We start from the raw sequence: 24,780 nt of genomic DNA on the forward strand, positions 1-24,780 counted from the left end.
ACATGTGATGCTCTCCAAGATATTCTGTTCGAACTCTAATAACTTCTTTTTTAAAAATAATAATGTTTGAAACTCTCCATTTCTGATTCTCTGACACCAACTGGGTGCCCAATAATTCAATTCAATTCTGACACCAACTCCCAGAGTTAGAAGAGACCCCACAGGTTAAGGGCTCAGTGTCACAAGGCTGCTCCCACTTTGGTGGTCAGTTGCAAGCAGGTGGGGGCAGGGGGAGGGCACCTGAACTTCTGACCAACCAGCTACAAATCAGAGGTTCCCATAACCCCCTTCTCAGTTTCAATAATTCACTAGAAAAACTGGACAGGTACATGTAAAAGTATGAAATTAGAACACTCCCTAACACCGTACACAAAAATAAACTCAAAATGGATTAAAGACCTAAATGTAAGGCCAGACATTATCAAACTCTTAGAGGAAAACATAGGCAGAACGCTCTATGACATAAATCACAGCAAGATTCTTTTTGACCCACCTCCTAGAGAAATGGAAATAAAAACAAAAATAAACAAATGGGACCGAATGAAACTTCAAAGCTTTTGCACAACAAAGGAAACCATAAACAAGACCAAAAGACAACCCTCAGAATGGGAGAAAATATTTGCAAATGAAGCAACTGACAAAGGATTAATCTCCAAAATTTACAAGCAGCTCATGCAGCTCAATAACAAAAACACAAACAACCCAATCCAAAAATGGGCAGAAGACCTAAATAGACATTTCTCCAAAGAAGATATACAGACTGCCAACAAGCACATAAAAGGATGCTCAACATCACTAATCACTAGAGAAATGCAAATCAAAACTACAATGAGGTATCATCTCACACCAGTCAGAATGGCCATCATCAAAAAATCTACAAACAATAAATGCTGGAGAGGGTGTGGAGAAAAGGGAACACTCTTGCACTGCTGGTGGGAATGTGAATTGGTACAGCCACTATGGAGAACAGTATGGAGGTTCCTTAAAAAACTACAAATAGAACTACCATACGACCCAGCAATCCCACTACTGGGCATATACCCTGAGAAAACCATAATTCAAAAGGATTCATGTATCACAATGTTCACTGCAGCTCTATTTACAATAGCCAGGACATGGAAGCAACCTAAGTGTCCATCGACAGATGAATGGCTAAAGAAGATGTGGCACATATATACAATGGAATATTACTCAGCCATCAAAAGAAACAAAATTGAGTTATTTGTAGTGAGGTGGATAGACCTAGAGTCTGTCCTACAGAGTGAAGTAAGTCAGAAGGAGAAAAACAAATACCGTATGCTAACACATATATATGGAATCTAAGAGAAAAAAAAAATGTCATGAAGAACCTAGGGGTAAGACGGGAATAAAGACACAGACCTACTAGAGCATGGACTTGAGGATATGGGGAGGGGGAAGGGTAAGCTGTGACAAAGTGAGAGAGTGGCATGGACATATATACACTACCAGACGTAAAACAGATAGATGGCTAGTGGGAAGCAGCCGCATAGCACAGGGAGATCAGCTCGGTGGTTTGTGAGCACCTAGAGGGGTGGGATAGGGAGGGTGGGAGGGAGGGAGACGCAAGAGGGAAGAGATATGGGAACATATGTATATGTATAACTGATTCACTGTGTTATAAAGCAGAAACTAACACACCACTGTAAAGCAATTATACTCCAGTAAAGATGTTAAAAAAAAATTCAGTAGAATGACCCAGGAAACTCAGGAAAACATGTTACTTCCATTTATTGGGGTTTATTTTTAAAGGATACAGCTCAGGAACAGCCAGATGGAAGAGATCCACAGGCCGAGGAGGGAGAGGAGCCACCATCCCCTCTGCAGGAAGACCTCCTTCCCCGCCCCTCGATGTGTTCTCCAACCTGGAAGTTCCCCATCACTTAGGGGTTTAATGGAGGTTTCATTACCGGGGCATAATTGATGAAGTCATTGGCTACTGGTGACTGAACTCAATCTCCAGCCCCTCTCTCCTTCCCAGAAGTCCAGGGGTGAGGCTGAAAGTTCCAACCCTCTAAACAGGCTTGGTCTATTCTGGCAAACAGCTCCCCCTCCTGAAGGCCCCCTACCCCCATCAGGTGTCATCGCATTAGCATACAAAACACATGCAGGAGGTTCCAACTGTTTTAGGTGCACTGTGCCAGGAACCAGGCACAAAGACCAAATATTTATTTTTTATTATACCACAGCAACCCACTGAATTGATTCCATTACGCACCATGGTTCACAATCTGCCCCTTGTAAAACCTGAGCTACAGAGATGTTATTGAGAACATGACTGATTCACTAGCTGATAAAGTCTACGAGGGTACAAGGGAGGAAATCCTCCCAGCCCTCGGTATTGGGAACAACTTCTTCTTAGCAAATGGTCTGCTTCCAGCTAATGGGTATGAAATGTGTTCCAGGTCACATTCCCTTCTTACTGCCTGCCGGAAAACTCGGAGACAAACATGGCCCACATCTAACAGAGGATATAAGAGCTTGTAGCGTGTAGTAGCCTTACTTCCAGCTAAATCTCTTTTAATCTTCTTCCTCCTGCCCCCATATCCTCACTCGCTCCTGTTTTAATCTTACATGCTGTACGAGTGTGTCAGGGTGCCTCCAATACATGTTAGAGTGAGGCAAGACAAACAATTATAAATCCTGGAGGGACAAGACCTTTTCCTACTGTTTCTCTTGGAACCTGACGTTGTCCTTTCCACACGGGGGAGGCTTTCAATTTCAGCTGATGAAAGAAAAAAGGGCAGAGTAAAGACCACTCTCTAGAAGCAATGGTGTGTGAGTCGGGGATGGGGCTGGGGGTTTGGGGTATGGGGGGGTGTGATTGGTTCTCAGCGACAGAATGGGTCCAGCTTAAATATGACAATTGAGGCCCTAAGACCCCCACGCAAACACCTGGAGAACCTCCAAATATGCCAACTCTTGATTTTCCCACCTCTATATATGGATCTGCTACTTATTCTAGACTTGGCAACAATTTGAGATTTAGGATTTGCAACAAATCAATGACCTCTTCGGACGTGGACCTCTTCATGAGAGTCATGCGTCACTCCGGAAAAAGTTGGTAGCCAGGTGGGGCTCTCAGGGTGGGTTTCCACAATGCTGACCTTAGGGTGCAACGCTGATTCAGAAAGGAACCCTAGAACGTGTGCTGTTCCTAGTACAGGTCATGATTTCTCACGGATTCACTGGTGGAGGGGGGCTTCTCGAATGAGGTGCCACCGGTTCAACACGGTGGGTGTGCCCAGTTCCCCTGTGCCCCAGCTGGGGGAAGAGCTGGCCCAAATCAGGGATGAAGACCAGAACCTCGGGCTCCTCAGTACTGGTGCTCTGCACCTGGGCTGCCTTTCTGGGTAAAAATGAATCCCTTCTAGGGGCCTTTTTGGAAGAACATGGGTTTTTCTCAGCTTTCACTTGGGTGCGCTTCTACTCTGAAACCCCTGTGGTCTGATAACTGGTGTTACAGCCAAAAGAGGCCCTGAGACCGACCAGGATGAGGCAGTAGGGTGTTTCAGCCCTTTCCTGCCCAGGGTCTCCCTGCCCATGTTCTCCACGGCCTCCTTCTGGCCTGGACCACCAAGGAGAGGCCGTCTCCCTTGGGTTTTTCCTAAAGAGCATACACATACTGCAAAAGTCGAGAATGGAAAGGTGGGACTTCCCTGGTGGTGCAGTGGTTAAGAATCCTGCCTGCCAACGCAGGGGACACAGGTTCGAGTCCTGGTCTGGGAAGATCCCACATGCCGTGGAGCAACTAAGCCCATGCGCCCCAACTGCTGAGCCTGCGCTCTAGAGCCCGTGAGCCACAACTACTGAGCCTGCATGCCACAACTACTGAAGCCCACACGCCTAGAGCCCGTGCTCTGCAACAAGAAGCCCCTGCTTGCTGCAACTAGAGAAAGCCCGTGTGCAGCAACGAAGACCCAACGCAGCCAAAAATAAATAAATAAATAAATTTATTTTTAAAAAAACTTTAAAAAAAAGAAAAAAAGAATGAAAAGGTGTCCAACTGACTCTGAGTGATCAAGCCACCATATGTGAACAGGAAAAAGAAGGCCACGGTCTATGATTTCCTGAGGCCACTGACAACATCCAGGCATGTCCCTCAAGTTGGAGCCTCTGAGACCTTTTCCACCATAGACACCCCATGGGATGTATGGTTTCTTTGCCCCGAGTCTAAAATTTCTCTAACATCCCCATGTTTTGTCTTAAAGATGTACATGAATTTGCATTCTGACCCATGAATCTCCATTTATTTTGGTGTAATTTTTCTCCCACGTCTTTTAGTAAAATTGTCCCTCCAGGAACAGGCTTGTTGACAGGCAACACAGGCTTGTACCAGCTTCACAGACCTTACTGGAACAGTTTGGCCTTAATCTGTCTGACCCCAAATCCTGCTCTGCCAGGGATTCAGGAAAGCTAGAGCAAGTATTGCCCAGTGCCCTCATGTGGCCACCTGGCTAAGGCAGCAGATCAGCCGGTCTGGCAGGACACCTGCTTCCAGCCCATCTCTCAGTGTAGAAAGGCAGGCCTCAGAGTTGGTGCAGGCCCCCAAGGTTTTGGCTCGTACACCCCACTGCCCAGACACCAGCCCCTCTCAGAACTGACAGTGTGAGCGGTCATTAACCTCAAGTCACTCTCATACAGCCCAAATCACCCCAGGGCACCCCTGTCCCAGGACTTCACGACCCTCTGGTCCAGAAGTTGCAAACTGGAGGTCCATGGGACTTGCTCACTTGATTCCCAGGGTGTTATTTCTTCCCCCTTGAATTAGTTGCCGATATTTTAAAATTCAACTATCAGAAGATAAAAAAGGGGACAAAAGTCAGATCTCTCTCTCTTCTCCTGAAAAAAACAAAACAAAGCAAAACTGACGATCTGGCAACCCTGGCCCTGCCCCCTCTATGGGCCACACTGTAGCTGCCCCCCCTCCAGAGAGCATATGCTCTGCTCTTTACTGCAGTCCCCACCACTCCCTAACGCGTCACAGCACCAGTCCCAGCCCCCTTCACTCTTTTCCATGCGCACCTGGCCCCGAGAAGGGAACCTGAAGCCCAAAGATATTAAATGACCCACCCTTGTTCAAAGAACCAGTTAGTTAAAATTGAACTATGTGGCAACTTGCTTTAAATTTCACAGAGGCCATCTGTTTTTCAGAAACATCATCACGTTCCTACCCCAGCTTTTCTCAAGGGAGGGAAGGGAGCTAGGAAAAGAGAGAGAATATTATCCTTGCTTAGCCTAAAAAAGCACATTGAAAATATCTGATATCTTCCTAATCAGACTCCAGGAAGCTCATGGACTCTTGGCCGATACGGATCGGAGAAGAAGGCCTCGAAGGGGTAGAAAACCAGGCCCCTCAGAGCACCCACCCAGACTCAAAGCTCCCTGACCGATGCAGGTAAGGACTGGGATCCTCACGTTCCTGCATTTGGGGGGACATTTTCCCAAACGCCCACTCCCCCAAACATTCCAACTGCTCTGCCTTTATCAGGGAGCAACAGTAGGACGTTTAGGAACCTGAAAACAGACCGACAGGACAGCAGGGCCCGGTTTATGACTGAAACTACCCTTTGCTGGCAGGGACAATCACCTAATCGGCCACCCAGAAACACTCACGGGCCAGAGCTGGGCTCGGCTACACGCCCTATTTGTTTTCGGGAAACCGTTGGTGCCGGTTAAGTCAGATTAATAAATACCTTTAGGGTTTCCTCTGACAACATTCCCAAGAGAGGGGCGCTTTGAGCTTTTAGGTCACTGCAAGAATCATTAACAACCTCACTCCACCCCCACCCCGCCAGCTCAACAACTGCTGACCAGACAATGAGCCTCAGAGAGGCTGTTTGCTGGTGTCATTAACAAAGCAAGACAGACAAAACCGCCCTAGGCCCCACCTTAGCAACGCCAAGTGCCCTGGCCAGAGGGGGCCTCCCTGACCACCCTCGTCTCCAAGGCCGCATCACACTGCATCAGCCTCTATCACATTTCCCTTTCATCGGTGCCCTAGAAAACATCACCTCCTGACGTGAATGGATTTGTTTGCTTGTGTATTTCGGTTTCCCCTACGAGAGATTAAGCATCAGGAAAGCAGGGCCTCGTCTGAATTGCTTGTGGCCTTATCCCCTCACATCTCAGACATGGCCTGCCACTTAGTAGGTGCTCAGTAAATCCATTTGTTGCGTGAATGGACAGGCACAGGGTCAGAGCTGCCCACCTGCCCCCTCGGCCGCACAGCTGGCCTGGCAAGGTGTCAACCAAAACCCAAGGCCACAAAACACACCAGGGGGACCACACCTGCAGCGTCCTCAGCACAGCAAGCTCAGCACACGGCAGGACTTCCCAAAATCGGGGGTTTGGACTTCCCTGGTGGCGCAGTGCTTAAGAATCCGCCTGCCAGTGCAGGTGACATGGGTTTGATCCCTGGTCCAGGAGGATCCTACATGCCACAGAGCAACTAAGCCCATGTGCCACAACTACTGGGCCTGCACTCTAGCGCCCGCAAGCCATAACTACTGAGCCCATGCACCACAACTACCGAAGCCCACGCACCCTAGAGACTGCCCGCTGCAACTACTGAGCCCACGTGCCGCAACTACTAAAGCCCACACGCATAAAGTCCGTGCTCCACGATGAGAGAAGCCACCGCAATGAGAAGCCCACGCACCGCAACAAAGAGTAGCCCCGCTCGCCACAACTAGAGAAAGCCCACGCGCAGCAACAAAGACCCACTGCAGCCAAAGAAAAAAAACCACAAACAAACAAAATTGGGGGCCTCTCTCGAGCTGTACTGGCCGCTGAGGCCCGCTGTGCAGCAGACCTGACAACTCCCATGTCCAGACTTCTCTGGGGACAGGGACACGGTCAGCCGTTTCAAAAGGTGGAATGTTACCGTATTTTCCCCAGTCTGCTCCAGGAACAGCCTCCCTTCCACCCTGTTACAGAAGTAGCTGGAGAAGAGGTTCCCAGACACTTGGCCACCCCAGGACTTGCATCCTCTGCTAGTCCATGAGCAACAAAACCAACACAGCACAGCACTGTTGTTCCTGACCCAGGGACAGTGGGTTGCTTATATTATTCTTCTAGGCCTTTGCAGTATTTCACAATAAAAATGCATGAAAGTAATCCACGCACTTTGTTAAAAGAACATTCAAACACTGAAAGGATAAAGTGACAAGTCACGTCTACCCACCCAACCCTGGTCTTACTCCCAAGAGCCCACTCTACTAACAGCTTTTTCTTCGCCCCTTTTGGAAAATGTCTATGCATACACAAAAGCACATGCACGTATTTTTTAAACACATACGCAGGGCATGCTGTCCTGCGTCTCTCTTTTCCCCCATTTCATACCTCAGAGATCTTTCCTAACGAACAAATACAGACCGATTCAGACATGAATTTACTCCTAGTTCATGGTGAGAAACCCTCCTCTTGTCTTTACTGAGTGCTCGGGTGAGCGGCCCACATGGGACAGCAGATCACACTATTCGTACATGTATGTGACCACCAGAGTCTTGCGGCTCTTTTATCAATCCACCTGGTTTGGTGTATTTGTTTTTCCCAACAGCCTCCAATCAGCCTCAGGGCTCCCTAAGGTCTTCAACAGTGAAGCAGACCTACTGGGAACACCCATTATCCATATCCTGCCAGGTTTCCAGGTTCCGGGTCCCAGCAAACACTCCACATGTCTTTCTGAGGCTCCAGGAAGCATCTGTCTCACTTAGCCGGGCAGCAGACATACTGCCTGCCTCCATACCCAGTGCAGAAGGCAGCGTGGGGCTGGCAAGAGTCACCCCTAGAGCTCTGAAGAGGTCTGAACTCTTTGTAAACAAGAGGAAGCTGCCACATCATCTTGCATTGCATTGAAGGGTGTGGGGAGGGCTTAGAGCTGCCTACAGGTAAGGCCTCTGTGAGTTCTATGATTGATAAGTAACTATGTTACCATCAGAGAATAATAATGAGTGCCCCAAGAGCCCAGAGCTGTACTGGGCCCCTCTCATTAAAGATGGACACTGGCAATTGAAAGGCTCCTATTCCCTCCTTTCTGCCTTCCTTTTCTTTCTTTCTTTTTTTTTTTTTCCTTTCTAGTTTTTCAAATCTAATGTTTTTAACCTAAGTATAGTTGATTTACAATGTTGTGTTGCCTTTCTTTTCTCTATACATTCAACAAATATTTAGCAAGCAGTGATTCTAGATCAGGCATAGTGCTACGCAGTAGAGAAAACAGGTCCCAAAGAAAGCAGGGAAAACAAACAGTAATCAGATCATTGGACTTCCCCCATCGCCCTTCTATTCCAAACACACAGACAGGCTGTGTAAAATACTTCTCTTTGACACAACCAAGCTCTAGGCGAGACAGGGCCCGCTCCAGGTGCCAGAAATGAGGAGGAAACTCAAAGCTAAAACCAAGAGCTGAGAGAGGAAGCTGGGCAGGCCTGGGAGTTTAGGAACTAGATGGACAGGCCTCAGGAGAGTCCGGGCTCCCAGCCAAGGTGGTAGAGCCAGCAGACACCTACTTCAGAAGGTTCTCCGCTCCCGTTCTCATCCGCACGGCTTTCAGGATCTGCTGGTTCAAGGCAGCCCTCTGATTCTGCAGTTTGCTCCGGCCAGTCTGTGCGAGGGGATTGCAACCCTGAGGGAAAACAAGAGATGCCCCTTCAGAGGTCAGCCACTCTAAAAATGATGACAAACGTCTAATACAACAGAAAATGTTTTAAAAACTCATTTTTTCTGAAAGTAAAAGTAATATATTTTCCAACATGGAAAATATATAAAATACGAAAAATATAAAAAAAGTCAGTCCTAATAACACAACTCCAAAACAGCCACTGTGATTGGTTTCTTTCCTGCCCACCTATTTTACAATATATGCATATTGTTACTTTCCACATTAGTGGCTGAGTAGGGAGTTCCCCAGACCAGCCCCATGTCTGGAGTTTCACAGGACTCAGCATACAGTTGCACTCAACAGCTAAGATTTATGACAGCAGTTTAGTAAAGATACATAGCTGGATCATGGGGAAGCAGAGGTAGAGTCTGGAGGAATCCACGTGCAGGCTTCCTTATGCTTTCTCTGTCCTATGACGGGTCACACAAAGCACACTCCTCCCCCAGAAAGAAAAATGCAGCAACATGCATGCAGTGTCACTGCCCAGGTTGGCCCATTAGAAAATCAAATTCATGGTTTTTATTAGGGGCTGATCACAAAGGCACCTTCTGCCTAGCACATACCAAAATTCCAGGCTGCCGAAAGGAAAGCAGGTGTTCATTGCAAACCACATGGTTTTCGCCATTAGTTTAGACACAGCGAGCCAACTTCATCACTTAGGGGATGAAAGGAACACTCCAAGAGCCAAGCTCCCAGAGACCAGGCAGGGGCCAACCTTGCAAGCAGGTCTTCCTAAGGAAAGCAGCCTCAGGTCTGCCATGCTAACCCTTTTCTGCACAGTGGCACACATAGGCTATCATGTTTTCTCACTTAATACTCTATCATGAAGTGATAGAAGTGCTCCTTTGTTATGAAGTGCTCCTCAAAACCATGCTTTTAATCATTGCATAATGTTGCCTTTTTTTAGGATTTACCATTTCCTTATGGTCAGACAGTTAGATTGTTTCCAAGTATCTGCTATTATCTATAATTATTTGGTGCATATTTGTAAACACGAATCTTTGTAAACCTCAAGTTTTTCCTTTAAGGTATATTTCTAGGACTGAGTTACAGGGCGTCTAACCTCTTTAAGCCCCCTCCTCCCCCTTAGCACCAGTCCAATTATCCTCCAGCAAAGAAAGGTACTCTCTATTTCCTGTCCCTTCTCCCTGATAGCATTAGGCAACCATGAGTCTATTGATAATTTCTGTCTGTATAGACTTGCTTATTCTGGACATTTCACTTAAGTGGAATGATACAGAATACAGTCTTTCGTGATGGGCTCCTTTCACTCAGCATAACGTTTTCAAGGTTCCTCCGTGGTGTAGAACATATCAGTACTTCACTCCTTTTTGTCCCTAACACTCCAATCAATATGAACATTCATTTATCCATTCATCAGCTGATGGACATTTGAGGGTGTTTTCACTTTTTGGCTCTTATGAATAGGGCTGCTTATTTGTGTGTAAGTTTTTATGTGGATGTATGTTTTCCTTTCTTCTCTTGGCTATAGATCTAGGAATGGAACTACTGTGTCATATGGTTAGTTCTATGTTTAACCATTTGAGGTCAAACTATTTCCCAAAGCAGCTAAAATATTTTACATTCCCACCAACACTAGACGAGGGTTCCTATTTACCCCTATCCTCATCAGTACTTGTTATTGTCTTTATTAGAGCCAACCTAGGATGTGTGCTATCTCACTGTGGTTTTGATTTGCATTTCCCTTATGGTTAATGATGTTAAACATCTTTTCTTGTGCTTATTGGCCATTTATGTGTCTTTGGAGAAAGATCAATTCAGATTCCTTGCCCAACTTTTTTTTTTTTTTTTTTTTTTTGCCACATCACAGGGCATGTGAGATCTTAGTTCCCCAATCAGGGATCAAACCCTTGCCCCTAAAGTGGAAGCACAGAGTCTTAACCACTGGACCGCCAGGGAATTCCCTCCTTGCCCTTTTTTTTTTCTTTTTGCGGTACGCGGGCCTCTCACTGTCGTGGCCTCTCCCGCTGTGGATCACAGGCTCCAGACACGCAGGCTCAGCGGCCATGGCTCACAGGCCCAGCCGCTCCGTGGCATGTGGGATCTTCCCGGACCGGGGCGCGAACCCATGTCCCCTGCATCGGCAGGCAGACTCTCAACCACTGCGCCACCAGGGAAGCCCCCTCCTTGCCCATTTTTAAACTGGGTTATTTTTTACTGTTGAGTTTAAAGTATTATTTTCAATCTTTGCCAAATTGATATGCAAAAAACAGGTATCCCATGCTCCCAATTTGCAAGGTTTATTAGTGAAGATAAACATTTTTTTTCATATATTATTGATCACTTGAATTGCTTTTTCAGTGAATTGTCTGTGTTCTCTATCCATTATTTCCTGGGGTATTTAGATTACAATCAGTGTTTCATTGTGAAAAGTTTAAAATCAGAAAAAGAGTTTCCTTTTTTTTTTTTTTTTTTTTAGCTGTGCTTCTGGCAGGAGCTTATTCCCCACCAGACACTGAACCTGGGCCACCACAGCGAAAGCGCCAAGTCCTATAACCACTGGACCGCCAGGGAATTCCCATCCTCTTTTTTTTTTTTTTCCTTCCAACTGTGTTAGTCTCTTTTTACTCTTTTGGTAATTTCTTCCAGAGTTAACTACTTCCATTTGTAGGTGATAAAATGTGTAAGAAATCCACTTCAAATGTTGGCACTGCTATGAGCATGGTCTTTCCCTTTACTTCAACTGAATCACTGTTGATTCTTGTGTATATTCCAAGTCCCGGAAGTGGTTTTCACTGTGGAAGTTATCTGAAGATGGTCTTATGCTTTCTAGTAGTGGTCTACAACCAGGTTCTAGCTTCTCCAGGAAGGCTACACAGGATGGATTTAGATATTACATATTAAACTAAGAGGCATTCTCTAAATTGAGTTTAAACGCATTATTTTTAGACAACCTACATGACATTTTTTTTTCTCAAAAAGAATGCCTCCGCTCCAAACAAATCAACATCAAAACGAAGAGCTCAAGATGACATCAGTCCCATTTGTCTAAGTCCTGGTGTTGTGTGGATGAAAAGCGGCAGCCAGCTAGTTATGACAAGCAGGTAATAGAGCGAAACAGCCAAATTTGTTGACATTTTTCCATTTCTAGACCATCCTTAAAAGAAAATCATATATGGGGTCACACCATCCTCACGGTAGTCCCGCAGAGCAGCCATGCTATCTGGATTCATGTTTTCACCAATAAAGAACTGATCGTTTTTGAAATGAGCAAGGATGTGCTTGATTTGTTCTGCAGTCCCTGTCATAAAAGGTTTTACTCTTTCTGGTCTCTGTTCTTCAAGCTTCCCTTTGATTAACTTCATGTAATCTTTTTTTTTGCAGTGCGTGGGCTTCTCACTGCTGTGGCCTCTCCCGCTGCAGAGCACAGGCTCCAGATGCGCAGGCCCAGCGGCCATGGCTCACGGACCCAGCCGCTCTGCAGCATGTGGGATCTTCCCGGACCGGGGCACGAACCCGTGTCCCCTGTATCGGCAGGCAGACTCCCAACCACTGCGCCACCAGGGAAACCCTTCATGTAATCTTTGATGTACTTCTTGTAGGCTTCTTTTGTGAAGCTGGTTTCCTGCAAGTGATGGTTCATGACAATAACCACACCAGTGATTACTGTGCAGTCGGTACCTTCGCCCTCGGGGCCTTCAGCGGAGGCAGTCATCAATGTTACCCTCTGTCCTACTGACCATATTCCCCTCCACCTCCAGACACAGCCCGTCCGCGACTTCCCGGATCTTGTGGATATCAGAGAACATTTCATCATGGCTGATGAGGTCCCGGTAGATGATCATGATGGAGGGAGACATCGGTGGCACTAGCTTAGTAGGAGCCCGGAGCTCAGAGGGAGCGTGGTGCAGCTGGAGCGGCGCTCGGGGGGGAAGGGGGAGCAGGTGGAAAAGCTTTTTTTTTTTTTTTTAAATTAAAGTAGAATTGATTTACAATATTGTGTTAGTTTCAGGTGTACAGCAAAGTGATTCAAAAAATTTCCTTTTAGCCTAATAGTGTTTTTCCCACCCCAGCAGGTAGAAGCCCAGGGATCTGAGGGAACGCTCCATTCCTTTCTGAAGCTTATCTTTCGGTTCCGCCCCGACGGGCTTGTAATCACACCCTGGGAGTGGCTGGTGGACAGTATTTGGTGAGGGCACTGCCCTTTCTCTCTACGTCACTGCCTTGGTCACTGCCATCACAGCTCCACACATACCTAGCCTCCCACACCTCTGCCCAAGCCACATCCATGGCCTTGACCCCAAGGAAGAAGAAATGGGTTCTCTGCAGCCCCAACCTTCTCAGGCATTCCCATATCAGTGGCCTTTAGACTAGAGGGTCAGAAATAAGTTACATCTCTCCTTCCACAAAGATTTTTCACTCTCCCATCCCAGCAGGTGGCCACCCACCTGTCCCCCATGCAGCCGCCCAAATTCAAATTACACAGATATTCAGAATCTGAGCTGGAATAGTCTTAAAATTAACATCTTTCAAACCATTAAATGATCCCTGATTTAAAATAAAAATCAGAAAACTAATTCTCTCTTTTCAGATCTAAGATTAAAATGTCTTTAATATTAAGATAACTTAATAGTAAAGGGCTAAAGTAATTGCCACTCTCTTTCCTTTCCACGTCCTAAAATTACTATGAAGGGATGGCTCAATCTGACTTAAAATTACATGGCTCACCAAGGCTGTGTTCTATTTTACAGAGAAGCCTTAATAACTAATTCCTTTACATACATTCCCAGAGCTAAGATTACGCAGCCATTCCAGCTCACGGATAAGAACTTTTTCCTGCTCCCATACTTCACCCAACTTCTGGCTGGCCTGGAATAACTACACCCTAACCAGCCCACAGATGTAGGGTCAAGTTTCCAGATAAGACATAGGAATGCTTAGGATTAGATTTGACTGAGTAATTGGACCGCAAACTACATTACTTCTTACTGACAGGTAGGAATGCCAGACCTGTTGGAAACACCAGAAACGCCCGCAGGGCTGTTTGGAAACTTCCCAGAGCCCTGAGAGATGAATCTGGGCAAGACTGTCCAAAAGACCCCCTGGCATCACCAGAGGCTGCTAGCCGTCCACCGGCCCCTGCCAGGGGTTCTCTGCTAGTGGGGACCCACAGTCCTCAGCCATACCTTAGTTCTTACTTGGTTCACAACAGGATGTAGAGCTGCTCCAAACTGAACTGAGGGTTTGTGCCCAGGACTGAGGCAGCACCTGTCACGCCTGCCTGGCCTGGGAAGTGGGGAGGGATTGGGGGGAACAAGTGAACTGTCCTTGCCTCTAGGGTCACTGTCCACAAGTCTTACAGTGAAGTTGAGAGTCTGTCCACTACACAGAGTCTGTCAGTTACCTGACCAGCCTAAGGTTTGGGCATTGGCGTCAGTCTCAATACGTGGAAGGATGGTCCGACTGCCAACACCCAAGAAAAGCAAGTACTGAGTAAAGCTCAGCTTCCTCACTAGCTTAGTGGCGTCTCCCACATTGTCCACGTTGTTGGACTCTGGTATGGCATCTCGGACCCCACAGTTCTGAGGCTTGGAGGGTAAGTGAGCTACTCAAGATGCTAGAGGCAGTAAGGGTGGGAGGAGGACTTAAGCCCACGTCCTTCCTGCCACTCTGAGATGAGCCTGAGCAGCAGGAATGTGTGGGAATGCGGGGACAGCTCGCCCACCAACCCCCGGACACCCCTTACGTGCTTCCTGGCTGAGGGCTGCCCAGCTCAGTGCATATCTTTTGGCCACAGTGACCCATGTCCCACTCTCCCACCTCGCAGCCCATAGCGGTCAGGGGTTGTAAAGCCATGCTCCCACACCTCCTTTCCAAGGGGAAGGACATCTGATTCATACGTGGCTAGTTGTAAAACCAAAGGCCCCAGCCCTGAGTTTGATTCAGGGTGAGCACCTGACATAGGACAACAGAGCCCATCAGGAGGGGCATTCATTTTTCCCCATCAGCCTTGAACCTAGGAGGATGTGAGACTGGGCAGCTGCAGCCACGTTACCACTGTGGGGGGAGTGTCTCCCCCCAAATGAAGCCAACCTAGGGGGAGCAGAGCTGAGAAACTGAGTTTTGGTGGCAGCATTGGAGCCCTAGATCAAGGCAGGCCTGAAGCCATTCCTTTGGGCTTCTCAGTTACAGGAGCCAAATGCATTCCCTTTCTTGCCTAAGCCATTTTTTAAAAATTGAGGTATAATTTACACATAATGAAATACATAGCTTTTTAAGCACATAGTTCAATGAGTTTGGATAAATGCGTATACCTATGTAACCACTATTCCAATCAGAATACAGACCATTCTCATTACCCACCAAGGCAACCAAGACTCCGATTTCTATCACCGTAGACTTTTGCCTGTTCTAGAATGTCATATAAATGGAATCATAGGGCATGTATGCTTTTGTGTCTGGCTTATTTTGCTCAATAGTATGCTTTGAGATTCATCCATGTTGTACTTATCAGTGGTTTGCTCCTTTTAATTGCTGAGTAGCATTCCATTGTAGGAATGTACCACGGTGTGTTTTATCTGCCTAAACCATTGGGGATTCGATCTTCTGGTAACCACAACTAAGAAAGTCTTAAGTAGAATAAGTTCACCCAGAGTGAAAACTCTATTTGTTAATATACACGCACATGCCTTTAGGGTATAGTTAAGTTGTTCAGCTGGGAAACAAGTATTTAAGAGCAGCACCTAGGCAAAAACCGGAGTCAGTGGATTTGGAAGAAAGGAAAGACTACTTGACCTACAACATGCAGAGACTGACAGTGAAAAGGCAGATAGGCCAGGCCACTGGGAAGGCAGACACAGGGTAGGGAGCAGTCTTTCCTCCCCAGCAGGGGGTGGGGGGGCCCTGCTCTAGGCAGCGCCTGGCGCTTGGCTCTCCTCCACCCCAAGAACCAGTGAGGGCCTTTCTTCCATGCAGCCAAAGTTAAAGCCCACACATGTAGATGTGTCTTCAGCAAATTGAGGGCACAGTGTGAACTTGAAGTCTCTAGGTCAGGAGTAAGACTGAGTGAGGGTGACCATGCAGGGTCCCCTGGCTCGTGACCCTCACGCAGGGCATGGAAGAGTGGGGTGCTTTTTGCTGCCTCTCCAGCACGAAGATATTTTCTCTGCCTTCCTTCCTAGTCATGCAACCCCTCACTCAACCACCAAGCTCTGGAAAACAGAATTGTTTGTTTATGAGTTAGCCAGAAGCTGTCAACCAGAAAGCATAGAAATAGCATGCAATACCCTGCGATACACAAAAATACATCTAATTTAACTTTTCACCATGCTGGAGACTCAGGGCAGTTTGGATGAACAGAATCTACCTTTACCGTGTCCATAAAAATTAAAACATGAATTTGGCACTTGTAAAGAGGTCTCCTCCCCTTCCAGGATCTCTGCCAGGTGCCTCCCTCTGGCGTCCCCATCCATTCACACGGGGATAGGGGGCCACAATATGAACAGACTCCCTTCAGTCACTTCTACAAATCTTTACAGACACCTACCGTGTGTGTACAAAGTGCGTGCCACTCTACAAAGATTTACAATCACCAAAATTTCTAAGAGACAAATGTATTTTCAGACCCGACTGATGACCTGTTTATTTCAACTGGTAGGATGTACTCACCACTAGTGTGCAGTCCTTGGTGGGGGGGAGATGGTATGTGCGTGTGATTTTGTACACTTCTGTTATTACCCTGTTTTACAACAATTTATGTTACTTTTATAATACAATAATATTGGAGAAAAAGAAACTACTTCTGAAGTTGTAGTTTTGGATCACCTGCCTTTTTCTCCTCTTAGAATCCAATCGAAACAGGATTTTCTACGGCATATGGCCCTAGTGAACTCCGTGGGTCTGACTAGCAAGGCCAGAAGGACCTGCATCTCTCCCTGTTTCTGGCGCTACGGGCAGGAGACCTTGCCCCCAGCTGGCACCCCTTGCTGCCAGCTCTGCCGGACACTCAGTCTGGCTGAGCTGCACCTGCGGTTCCGCTTTCCTCTGTGGCCACCTCCAATACAGCCTTTGTGTCACGAGACTCTAGTACCTGAGCCAAAGGAGGAAGTGGTGATCAGGCTAAAGGCAATGCCCTGTATCATCAGGTGGTGTCTTGGAATCCGTCCAAATAGCCCCAGGAAGCAAGGGACATTTACAGTGTTACAGCTCATCATGCTGACTCTCCTCTGAGTCACCTGAAAATTCTGTTCCTGCCAGGGGACCCCCTCCTGGCCAGGATCCCGCAATGTGAGGAGGAGTTTGTCCACCACGCCCTCTGGGCTGCTGGTGTGCACCAGTGCAGCTGGACAGACCCTCACCAAGGCCATGATCAGCCTGGATCCAGCCTGGCCTGTAGGGTCTGGCTCTGACCATGGTGGAGTAGCGGGTGGGGAAGAGGCAGCAGCACAAACTTTTACACCCTTGCTCCTCCCTCCCCCACCCCCACCTGGAGAAACATCATCACTACCCAATAAAAATGGGGCAGGGACTTCCCTGGTGGCGCAGTGCTTAAGAATCCGCCTGCCAATGCAGGGGACACGGGTTCGAGCCCTGCTCCGGGAAGATCCCACATGCCGCGGAACAACTAAGCCTGTGCGCCAGAACTACTGCACCTGGGCTCTAGAGCCCACGAGCCACAACTGCTGAGCCTGAGAGCCACAACTACTGAAGCCCATGTGCCTAGAGCCCGTGCTCTGCAACAAGAGAAGCCACCACGGGCTTCCCTGGTGGCGCAGTGGTTGGGAGTCTGCCTGCCGATGCAGGGGACGCGGGTTCGTGTCCCGATCCGGGAGGATCCCGCATGCCACGGAGCGGCTGGGCCCGTGAGCCGTGGCCACGTGGGCCTACGCGTCCGGAGCCTGTGCTCCGCAACGGGAGAGGCCGCAACAGTAGGAAGCCCGCACACCGTAAAAAAAAACAAATAAATAAAAAGTAGAAATAAAATAAAAAAAGAGAAGCCACAACGAGAAGCCCGTGTGCCGCAACGAAGATCCAACATAGCCAAAAATAGATTCTCAAAAAAAAAAAAAAAGATGGACTGGATGAGCCCCCATGACCCACCCTGTGCTCCTCAGACTCAGCCCAGCATGTCCCTCCACATGTGCTTATATAAGATGCACATGTGTGTCTAATGTGAAATTACACCCCACTAAGATGAATGGTGCAGAGGAGGACCTAAGAGGAGCCTCTGGGTTAAAAAATAAAAAATAAAAAAATTCTCTTCCTTCCTTCTCTGCTGGAGCCTTGAGGAAATCCAGAGTAAACAGGGACCACGAACCAGGACACAGTGAACCTTGGGGCCCTGTCCAGCCTGGAGGCTTCTGTGAACAAGAAACAACTTCTCCTCCAGCTCTTGGGTAAAAACAATGGAGCTAAATTCATTTTGGGCCATTAGTGCTCCCAGAGGACAGCGACGCAGAGATAAGGTCCCACAATGCTGCACTTTGTACTGAAGGTCTTCTTCCCCTTACTGCTAAGGTCTTTCATTTAGGCCCTTTCAACAGCCTTTCTCTAGTTTTTTTCTAGCTAGCTTTCTCTTGACCAAGAATAGGTTTTCCTGTGGGTTTCAGGACTATAGCCCCCAGAGAGCCCTGGAGATGGGACCAGCTCTCAGGATGTAGTGTCTTGGAAATGTGTACTACTCTGCATTAACTATAGGCCCAAACACACATTCTTCCAAGATTTTCATTAGGATAAGCATAAAAATCTGTTTGGGAAAAAGAAACTCCATTTCCACTGGTCATTCTTTTAAGAAAATAATTTAGTATTTAATTATTCTTATAGAACTGTACCTCTATTTAAACATATTAGTGTCAAGAAAGAAAACAAAAAGTGAGAAGCCAGAGAAGAGAGAAACATATTGTGATAGACCAGAAAGTATTCTGTATTTGTATTTTTTGTTTTTTTTTTTTTGCTCTACACGGGCCTCTCAGTGCTGTGGCCTATCCCGCTGCGGAGCACAGGCTCCGGACGCACAGGCTCAGCAGCCATGGCTCACGGGCCCAGCCGCTCCGCGGCATGTGGGATCTTCCCGGACCGGGGCACGAACCCGTGTCCCCTGCATCGGCAGACGGACTCTCAACCACTGCACCACCAGGGAAGCCCTTTTGTTTGTTTTAAATTCAGAGGGCCCCCTGCCCCAAGCTGCTCACCCAGGAGGCCAGGGTCTGTACTGGTGTCCATGCCTGACCTGCGGCCAAACTGAGTCCTTGTCCTCGGGCTCTGTACAGCCATGTCCTGCACAACCTCAAGAAGACCCTGATTTGCCAGGGGGCCCTCTCTGCCAAAGACCGTCTCACACGTTCAAGGTCCAAGACCAGCAGGCAATAGGAACCTCCTCATTCTAAACAAACCTGTCTTCTTCTCTCTCCTCTACCCCCATCCCCCCCAAGCAACTATTTTCTCTGCCCTTCTTCCACCTGTACTCCACCACACTGACTTGAAAGATTTTTCTTTGATGTGGACCATTTTTAAAGACTTAATATTTTATTGAATTTGTTACAATAATGCTTCTGTTTTATGTTTTTTGGGTTTTCGGCTGCGAGGCATGTGGGATCTTAGCTCCCCGACCAGGGATCGAACCCGCACCCCCTGCATTGGAAGGTGAAGTCTTAACCACTGGATCGCCAGGAAAGTCCCCACCACACTGACTTTTGCCCCCAATTCTCCACCTACTCATTTACCAACAGCCCCCTAAAGGACTAAACCCAGTATTTTCCAGGGCTCTTCTGACTTGTCAACCTCATCTCTCCACTAAAAAGATCTCTTCTCTCAGCTGCCTTGATACTGTCACCCTCTGGGCTTGTTTACCATCTCTCTGCCTGTCCCTTAAATGGAGGCATTATTCTCTTCTGCCTTGGGTCCTTTTTCACAACATCCCACTGCCTCCCACACTGGTGTCCCCCAAAGCTGCATCTCCAACCAGGGTGCTCTCGTGGCTGCCGGGTTCATGGAGTGGACTCCCCACTGGGACCACCATTCAGATGTCGCTTGGGGGCCTCGAGCCCACCACCTCTACCTCAGCCTCCTGGTTGCCCCGCCTCAGTGAGGCGCCTGACCATCCCCCCAGACACCAAAGGGCAGACGTTTTGGACTCCCATCAGCAGCACTTCCCCACCATATTTGGTCCATTAGTTCTTCCCATCCCTGTTGACTGCCTTTGCTCAGGCCCTCATCACTGCACCCTCCCCACTGGGATCCCTGCCTCCAGTCTGGACCCCTGGTTTGAGTTAGGGGTGCAAGCTGTTGGAAAGGATGGGTGGTGAGGCTGTGCTTACCTAGAGCTTTACAGAACTGACTGAAAAGTCATCAGTAGATCGTATCGGAGTAGGACAGAGACAATATGAGGATTAACCTCCCACACTCCTCCCTGCCTGGCTCCACCACTGCCTCTCCCCCATCGCTCACCTACTGATCACTCAGCTTTCCAAGTGGTCTTTCTGTGACACAAATCTCACACGTCTGGTCCTGCATGAAGCACTTTGATAGATCGCCAGGTTCCCTTCCCATGCATCCAGGATGCATGACTCCCGAACAGCCTAGTTCCCACTTACACCTCCACACCCCCAAGGGTTCACTCACAAACGCTCACAATCCTGTGCCTTCACCCATGCTGTTCCCTCTACCTGAAGTGTTCATCCTCCCCTCCTTCACCTGTATAACATCTACCTCTCATTCAAGGAGCACTGGTTTTAGGACAAACTGGCTCAGATCACACAGCAGGGAAAGTTCCATGTTGACACCTTTTATTAACCTTGTACTAGGAACACTCTTTGGACTACTATGACGTAGCACAATGATCATTACAAGGTCTTGTTTTCCAAAGAGATGTTTCTAATTGCAAACCAGTGATTCATCTTATTTTGCACCCATGATTCTCTTTATCTACCACTGGAGAAACCGCAACTGAAAAACACTCAGCTTTGCATCCTTTCACAGCTCCCTTGCCTTCCACTCAGTCCTATGCACATCCTCCCCTGGAAAACCTGTTCTGGAAGACAAGGGAACATAACCCTGGCACGTGTTCACCACCTCTTCTGCCCCTTCCTCTGTTGTTTCCCCCAGATGCTGCTATAGGTCCAGACCTCCACCTGTTCAGAGGACAATTTGGGGAGGAAATGAAGTCCCAGAAAGATGCAGCAACTTGCTGGAGTCTACACTGCAATTTTGTGGGGGAGGCAGTCAGGATTTGAGGCCCTAGGCTGAGATCTAGGGATTCCCAGGCCTGGCCTCCTTCTGCAATTCCATGGCCTGTGATGCTCTGTCCCCAGTGCCACACATAATTAGAAGTTATAATCCTATAATTCCATGATGATATCTTTTAACTTAAATACACCTTAAAACTACTCCTTTTTTTTTAACCAAAAAGAATTTTTCCAACTCTGTCCTCACCTGCTTCCAGATTCTCCTCCTGCCCATCCTCTAGGGCCACTGCTCCTCACCAGAAAGCAAAAGCCCAAAGGCAGCGTCATGGGAGGAGGAAGACGCCAAGAGCATTCACTGACTGGATCATTAGGTGTGGAACAATTGAGAATTGACTGTTCTGTGGGAAACAGTTTCACTGCCCTGTTTATAATTTCGTCCTCTGCCTTCGGTTATAGAAGTTATAAAAAAACAATTTCTCAACCCACCTAGTCAAACATGGCCAAGAGTCAAAGGCTATTTTTAGACTCATAGGGACAAGGAAGAAGGATGGAAGGTGTCCCCGTGCCTCCGGGCTCAAAAGCATCTTTGTAGCCCAGGCCTTGCAACCTACGGACATCCCAGCGACCCCGCTCCGTGGATTGGAGCCTCTTTTGACGGGCTGAGCTGCGAACCTTCAGGGCGGGAGGCCACGGTATGTACCAAGCTCCCGCGGAGCCCGCACCTTCCGCAGGTCTACCCAACAATCGGATAAATCCGCTTTAGCTAAAAGTGGTGAGGGGGCGAAACCGCTGCCCTCACGTCTGCAGCGCGTACGCCCTCCTGGGCAACTAGGGGCAGAGATGGGGGCGACGCCCGAGGTCCCCTCCCATCCTCGAAAAAGTCGAAGAGGCAAACACTGGAAGCATTCTGGAGGCAAAAGGGGAACGCTATCCCTTCTGAGGGGCTCCTATTTCCACGCGCCCCGGCCAAGCGCTCGGGTGGAAGCTGGGCTCGGGTCCCCACGCGCCGCAACGCCGAGGGCGCCAGCGCACTGGGAACCGGTCCCTTCCCCAGGGCCGCGGGACGGCCGACGGGGGCGACCCCGAGCACCTCTCCTGGTCCTGTCCTCCGCTGGCACCTGCGCGGGGAGGCCCAGACACCACTCCCCAGCCCCGTAAGTCACCTGCTCTCGGCCGCCGGGTGCACCGCCGCCGCACCCCTCCACTCCGACCCTCCGCCGGGCGCGCCCCAGGCCAGTGCGCCCCCTCCCCCTCCAGGCCTGGTCGACCCCGGCCGCGCGCCCCGCAGCCCCCTCCACAGCCTGGGGGGAAAGAAATCTGGAGCTCGCAGAATTCTAGCCCACCCGAAGCCGCCCACCTTCCGAAAGTAGCCGTCGTCCTCCTTCTCCAGCGGCTGGGGGGCCGCGGGCAGCAGAGTGTCAGTCATGCTGGCAGCGCGGGAGCGCAGAACAGACTGAAGCTCATCTGCGCGCTGGCCAGAGAGGGCGCCTGGCCCCGCCCCGCCCCGCCCCGCCCCGCCTGAGTGACCGCCCCTCTAGCTCCGCCTGAGGTCCGGCCGGGGCCCCTGGAGACCAAGCCAGGCCCGCCGAGACCACGCCCCCGGGCCCGCCCCGGCTCCGGATTGGCCGAGCGCAGCCGTGCCGCAGGCGAGGCTGGCGGAGGGGAGAGCAAAGATCCCCTCGGCTCTTCGCTCGCTCTCTCCCAGCCTCAGGGGCTTAATCTGGGAGTGGTTGCAGCCTCAGCCCGGGGGCGCAGGGGCGGGCCGGGGGTCTCCGCTGCCGCAGCGAGGCCCGGGTTGGGGATCCAGCTCCTCGTCTGGAACCGCGGGGATAAATACAGCGAGTGGGTGAAGCTACGGCTCCTGCGCGCACGACGAGGGGACAGTGACCATACCCGACGCCACGTCGAGGGCGCGGCGGGAGCGCTGGTCCCTGGGCTGAGCAGTCAGAAACAGCTTCCCGCCAAAAGGGATCCCGGGGCAGAGTCCGGGACGCTGAGGGAGAGTTGGCGGCGCCACCGAGGGCCTTGGCGGGTGACTCAAACCTGTTGGCACAGCGATCAACCCCCTGTCCCCCAACCTGCTCTGCAGAAACCAGGCGGATCCACTGGGAGGTCACAGATGGCGAGGGGAGAGGGGTCCACCCCAGGAGGGATCCCCAGAAAGGGTTTCGTGCCCAAGAGACTCGACGAGTATCCTTGAGCACGCTTCTTAACCACCACTTCGAACCTCAGATTTCTCAACTACAAAATGGGTCCGGATCACCCTCTCTTGACCTGGTTCAAGGTATTACAACCAAAGTGGTGTATAAGCGCTTAGCTGCGCGGTAGGGACGCGAATAGCTTAGGAGCGAAAGGGGGACTCCTGGAGGCAGGGGTGGCACCGCTCTGTCTCCCAGCTCCCCTGATCGGTGGACTGCGCGGGTATAACTAGCAGACGGTGCCAGGACTGGGCTGCCGGAGCCGGAAGCCCCCCAGCGGCCACGCCCCTCCTGGCCAGCGTCCTGCAGTTCCTACCCCCTCCCCCAACTAAGGGACACCTTTGCGCAGTTACTGCTACATTTGGCCGTCGCGTAGGTGCCACAGGTAGAACAAAATACAATCTGCTTTCAAAACAAGCCAAGCGTTTCCTTTTCTTCTTAAAAAAAAAGAAAAAGAAAAAAGTATGTGCATCAGGGGGATGTTCAAGAGTTTAAAATAAATGGTAGCAACAGCCAAGTAAATGTTTAAAAAAAAAAAAAGAAACTCATCATCACTGCCAGCTCCAAGACGCAGCACAAGAAAAGGCGTTCCCTGAAAGGACTGTTTTAATACTAAGAAAGAACCTGAAGAATCTTAAGCAGCTGGGACAGGTGTTTGGGAAACTGTGGCAAATAGAACCTCTATTCTAGCCAGAAAGTTTGTAGATATTATGTTTCACGAACCTTCTGCAAATAAGAGAAATGAATAATCTCCATTTAACAGGTGAGAAGACCGAGGCTCAGAGGAGTGAAGTGGTTAAGGGTACGCTAGCCATTAGTGGCTGAGATCGGTGTTTAGTTCAGGGCTGCTGACTCCAGTCATTCCCTACCACGCTCAGATTTTTGTCATCTCCTTCTACTACCTTAAAGCTCCAATCGCCCTTACAATTTGTCAGATATACGTGTCACTTGTACTATTATGGACTTAATAGTCTTCTTTAAAATTACTCACTTTAAAACACACACTTCTGTCATACAATGGTTAAAGAAATATAGTTTGTATAATAAATACTGTATCTAGTGTAATAACCCACAATTTTATTAGAACTGAAAATCCTAATCAGACCTGACTAGTTTTCAGAAATAAATAAATAAATAAATAAATAAAAATAAAATTACTCACTTTAACACTTTATTTTAAAACACAACTATGTCATAACAATAAGCAGAAAACCAGTGCTACTTTGACCTATGCGGACATACACATAAAAGTGAATATAGTGAAAACCAAAATCTGTTAATCTAGCCCAACACCTTTGCCTTCTTGAGTTGCTTCTTTTATTAAAAAGGAAGAAGAGCAAGAAAAAGAAGTCTGCTGTTAAGGACACACCAGCCCACCCTGATACTAGCTTCAGAGGAAAAGAAGCACTTCTCTGTGCGTCCCAACAGGCATCTCCTGGCCCTGTGAACCATCTGTGTGTCACTCCTTGAGGCTGTGCAGGACCAGACATCTCTAGACATTCTCATGGCTCCTTGCAGGGGGCTCACAGGCCTTAGCCCGTATCTCTGATCCTGCTGTGATCAGGAAATGAGAGCTGCTGCAGCTGACCCAGCAGGAGAGTAACATCTAACCTCCTATTTGTCAACCCAGTTGGTGGTGTGTGTCACAAGAACTGCCAGTGAGCCCCCTGTGCTCCTAACAAAAGAGTCGGGGTGGGACTTTCTGAGATAGGCAAAGGTTTAAAATCTCAACTGCAAACAACTATTTTGTGAAGTCCCT

The 24,780-nt window shown here is 48.8% G+C and overlaps 1 protein-coding gene and 1 pseudogene across 4 annotated transcripts in view; both read right to left on the reverse strand.

Moving 5' to 3' along the window:
- RHPN2 (rhophilin Rho GTPase binding protein 2) overlaps window positions 1-22,264 on the reverse strand; it is a 57,125-nt gene extending 34,861 nt beyond the window's left edge. For all 3 annotated transcript variants that reach the window (XM_082862350.1, XM_082862351.1, XM_082862352.1), the window contains exons 1-2: window positions 22,181-22,264; window positions 8,529-8,644 (exon numbers count right to left, since the gene is read on the reverse strand). In XM_082862350.1, coding sequence (XP_082718476.1) covers window positions 8,529-8,644; window positions 22,181-22,249 — 185 coding nt within the window. In that variant the 5' untranslated portion in view covers window positions 22,250-22,264. The remainder of the gene's footprint in view (window positions 1-8,528; window positions 8,645-22,180) is intronic.
- Window positions 11,700-12,808, reverse strand: LOC309977191 (translationally-controlled tumor protein-like; annotated as a pseudogene). Its single transcript has 2 exons — window positions 12,203-12,808; window positions 11,700-11,990 (listed from the first exon to the last, which is right to left on the reverse strand). The product of its transcript is annotated as a translationally-controlled tumor protein-like (transcript).
- Window positions 22,265-24,780: the final 2,516 nt, after the last annotated feature.

Source organism: Leucopleurus acutus (assembly GCF_964270905.1).
Source record: "Leucopleurus acutus genome assembly, chromosome: 20".
NCBI lineage: Eukaryota > Metazoa > Chordata > Mammalia > Artiodactyla > Delphinidae > Leucopleurus > Leucopleurus acutus.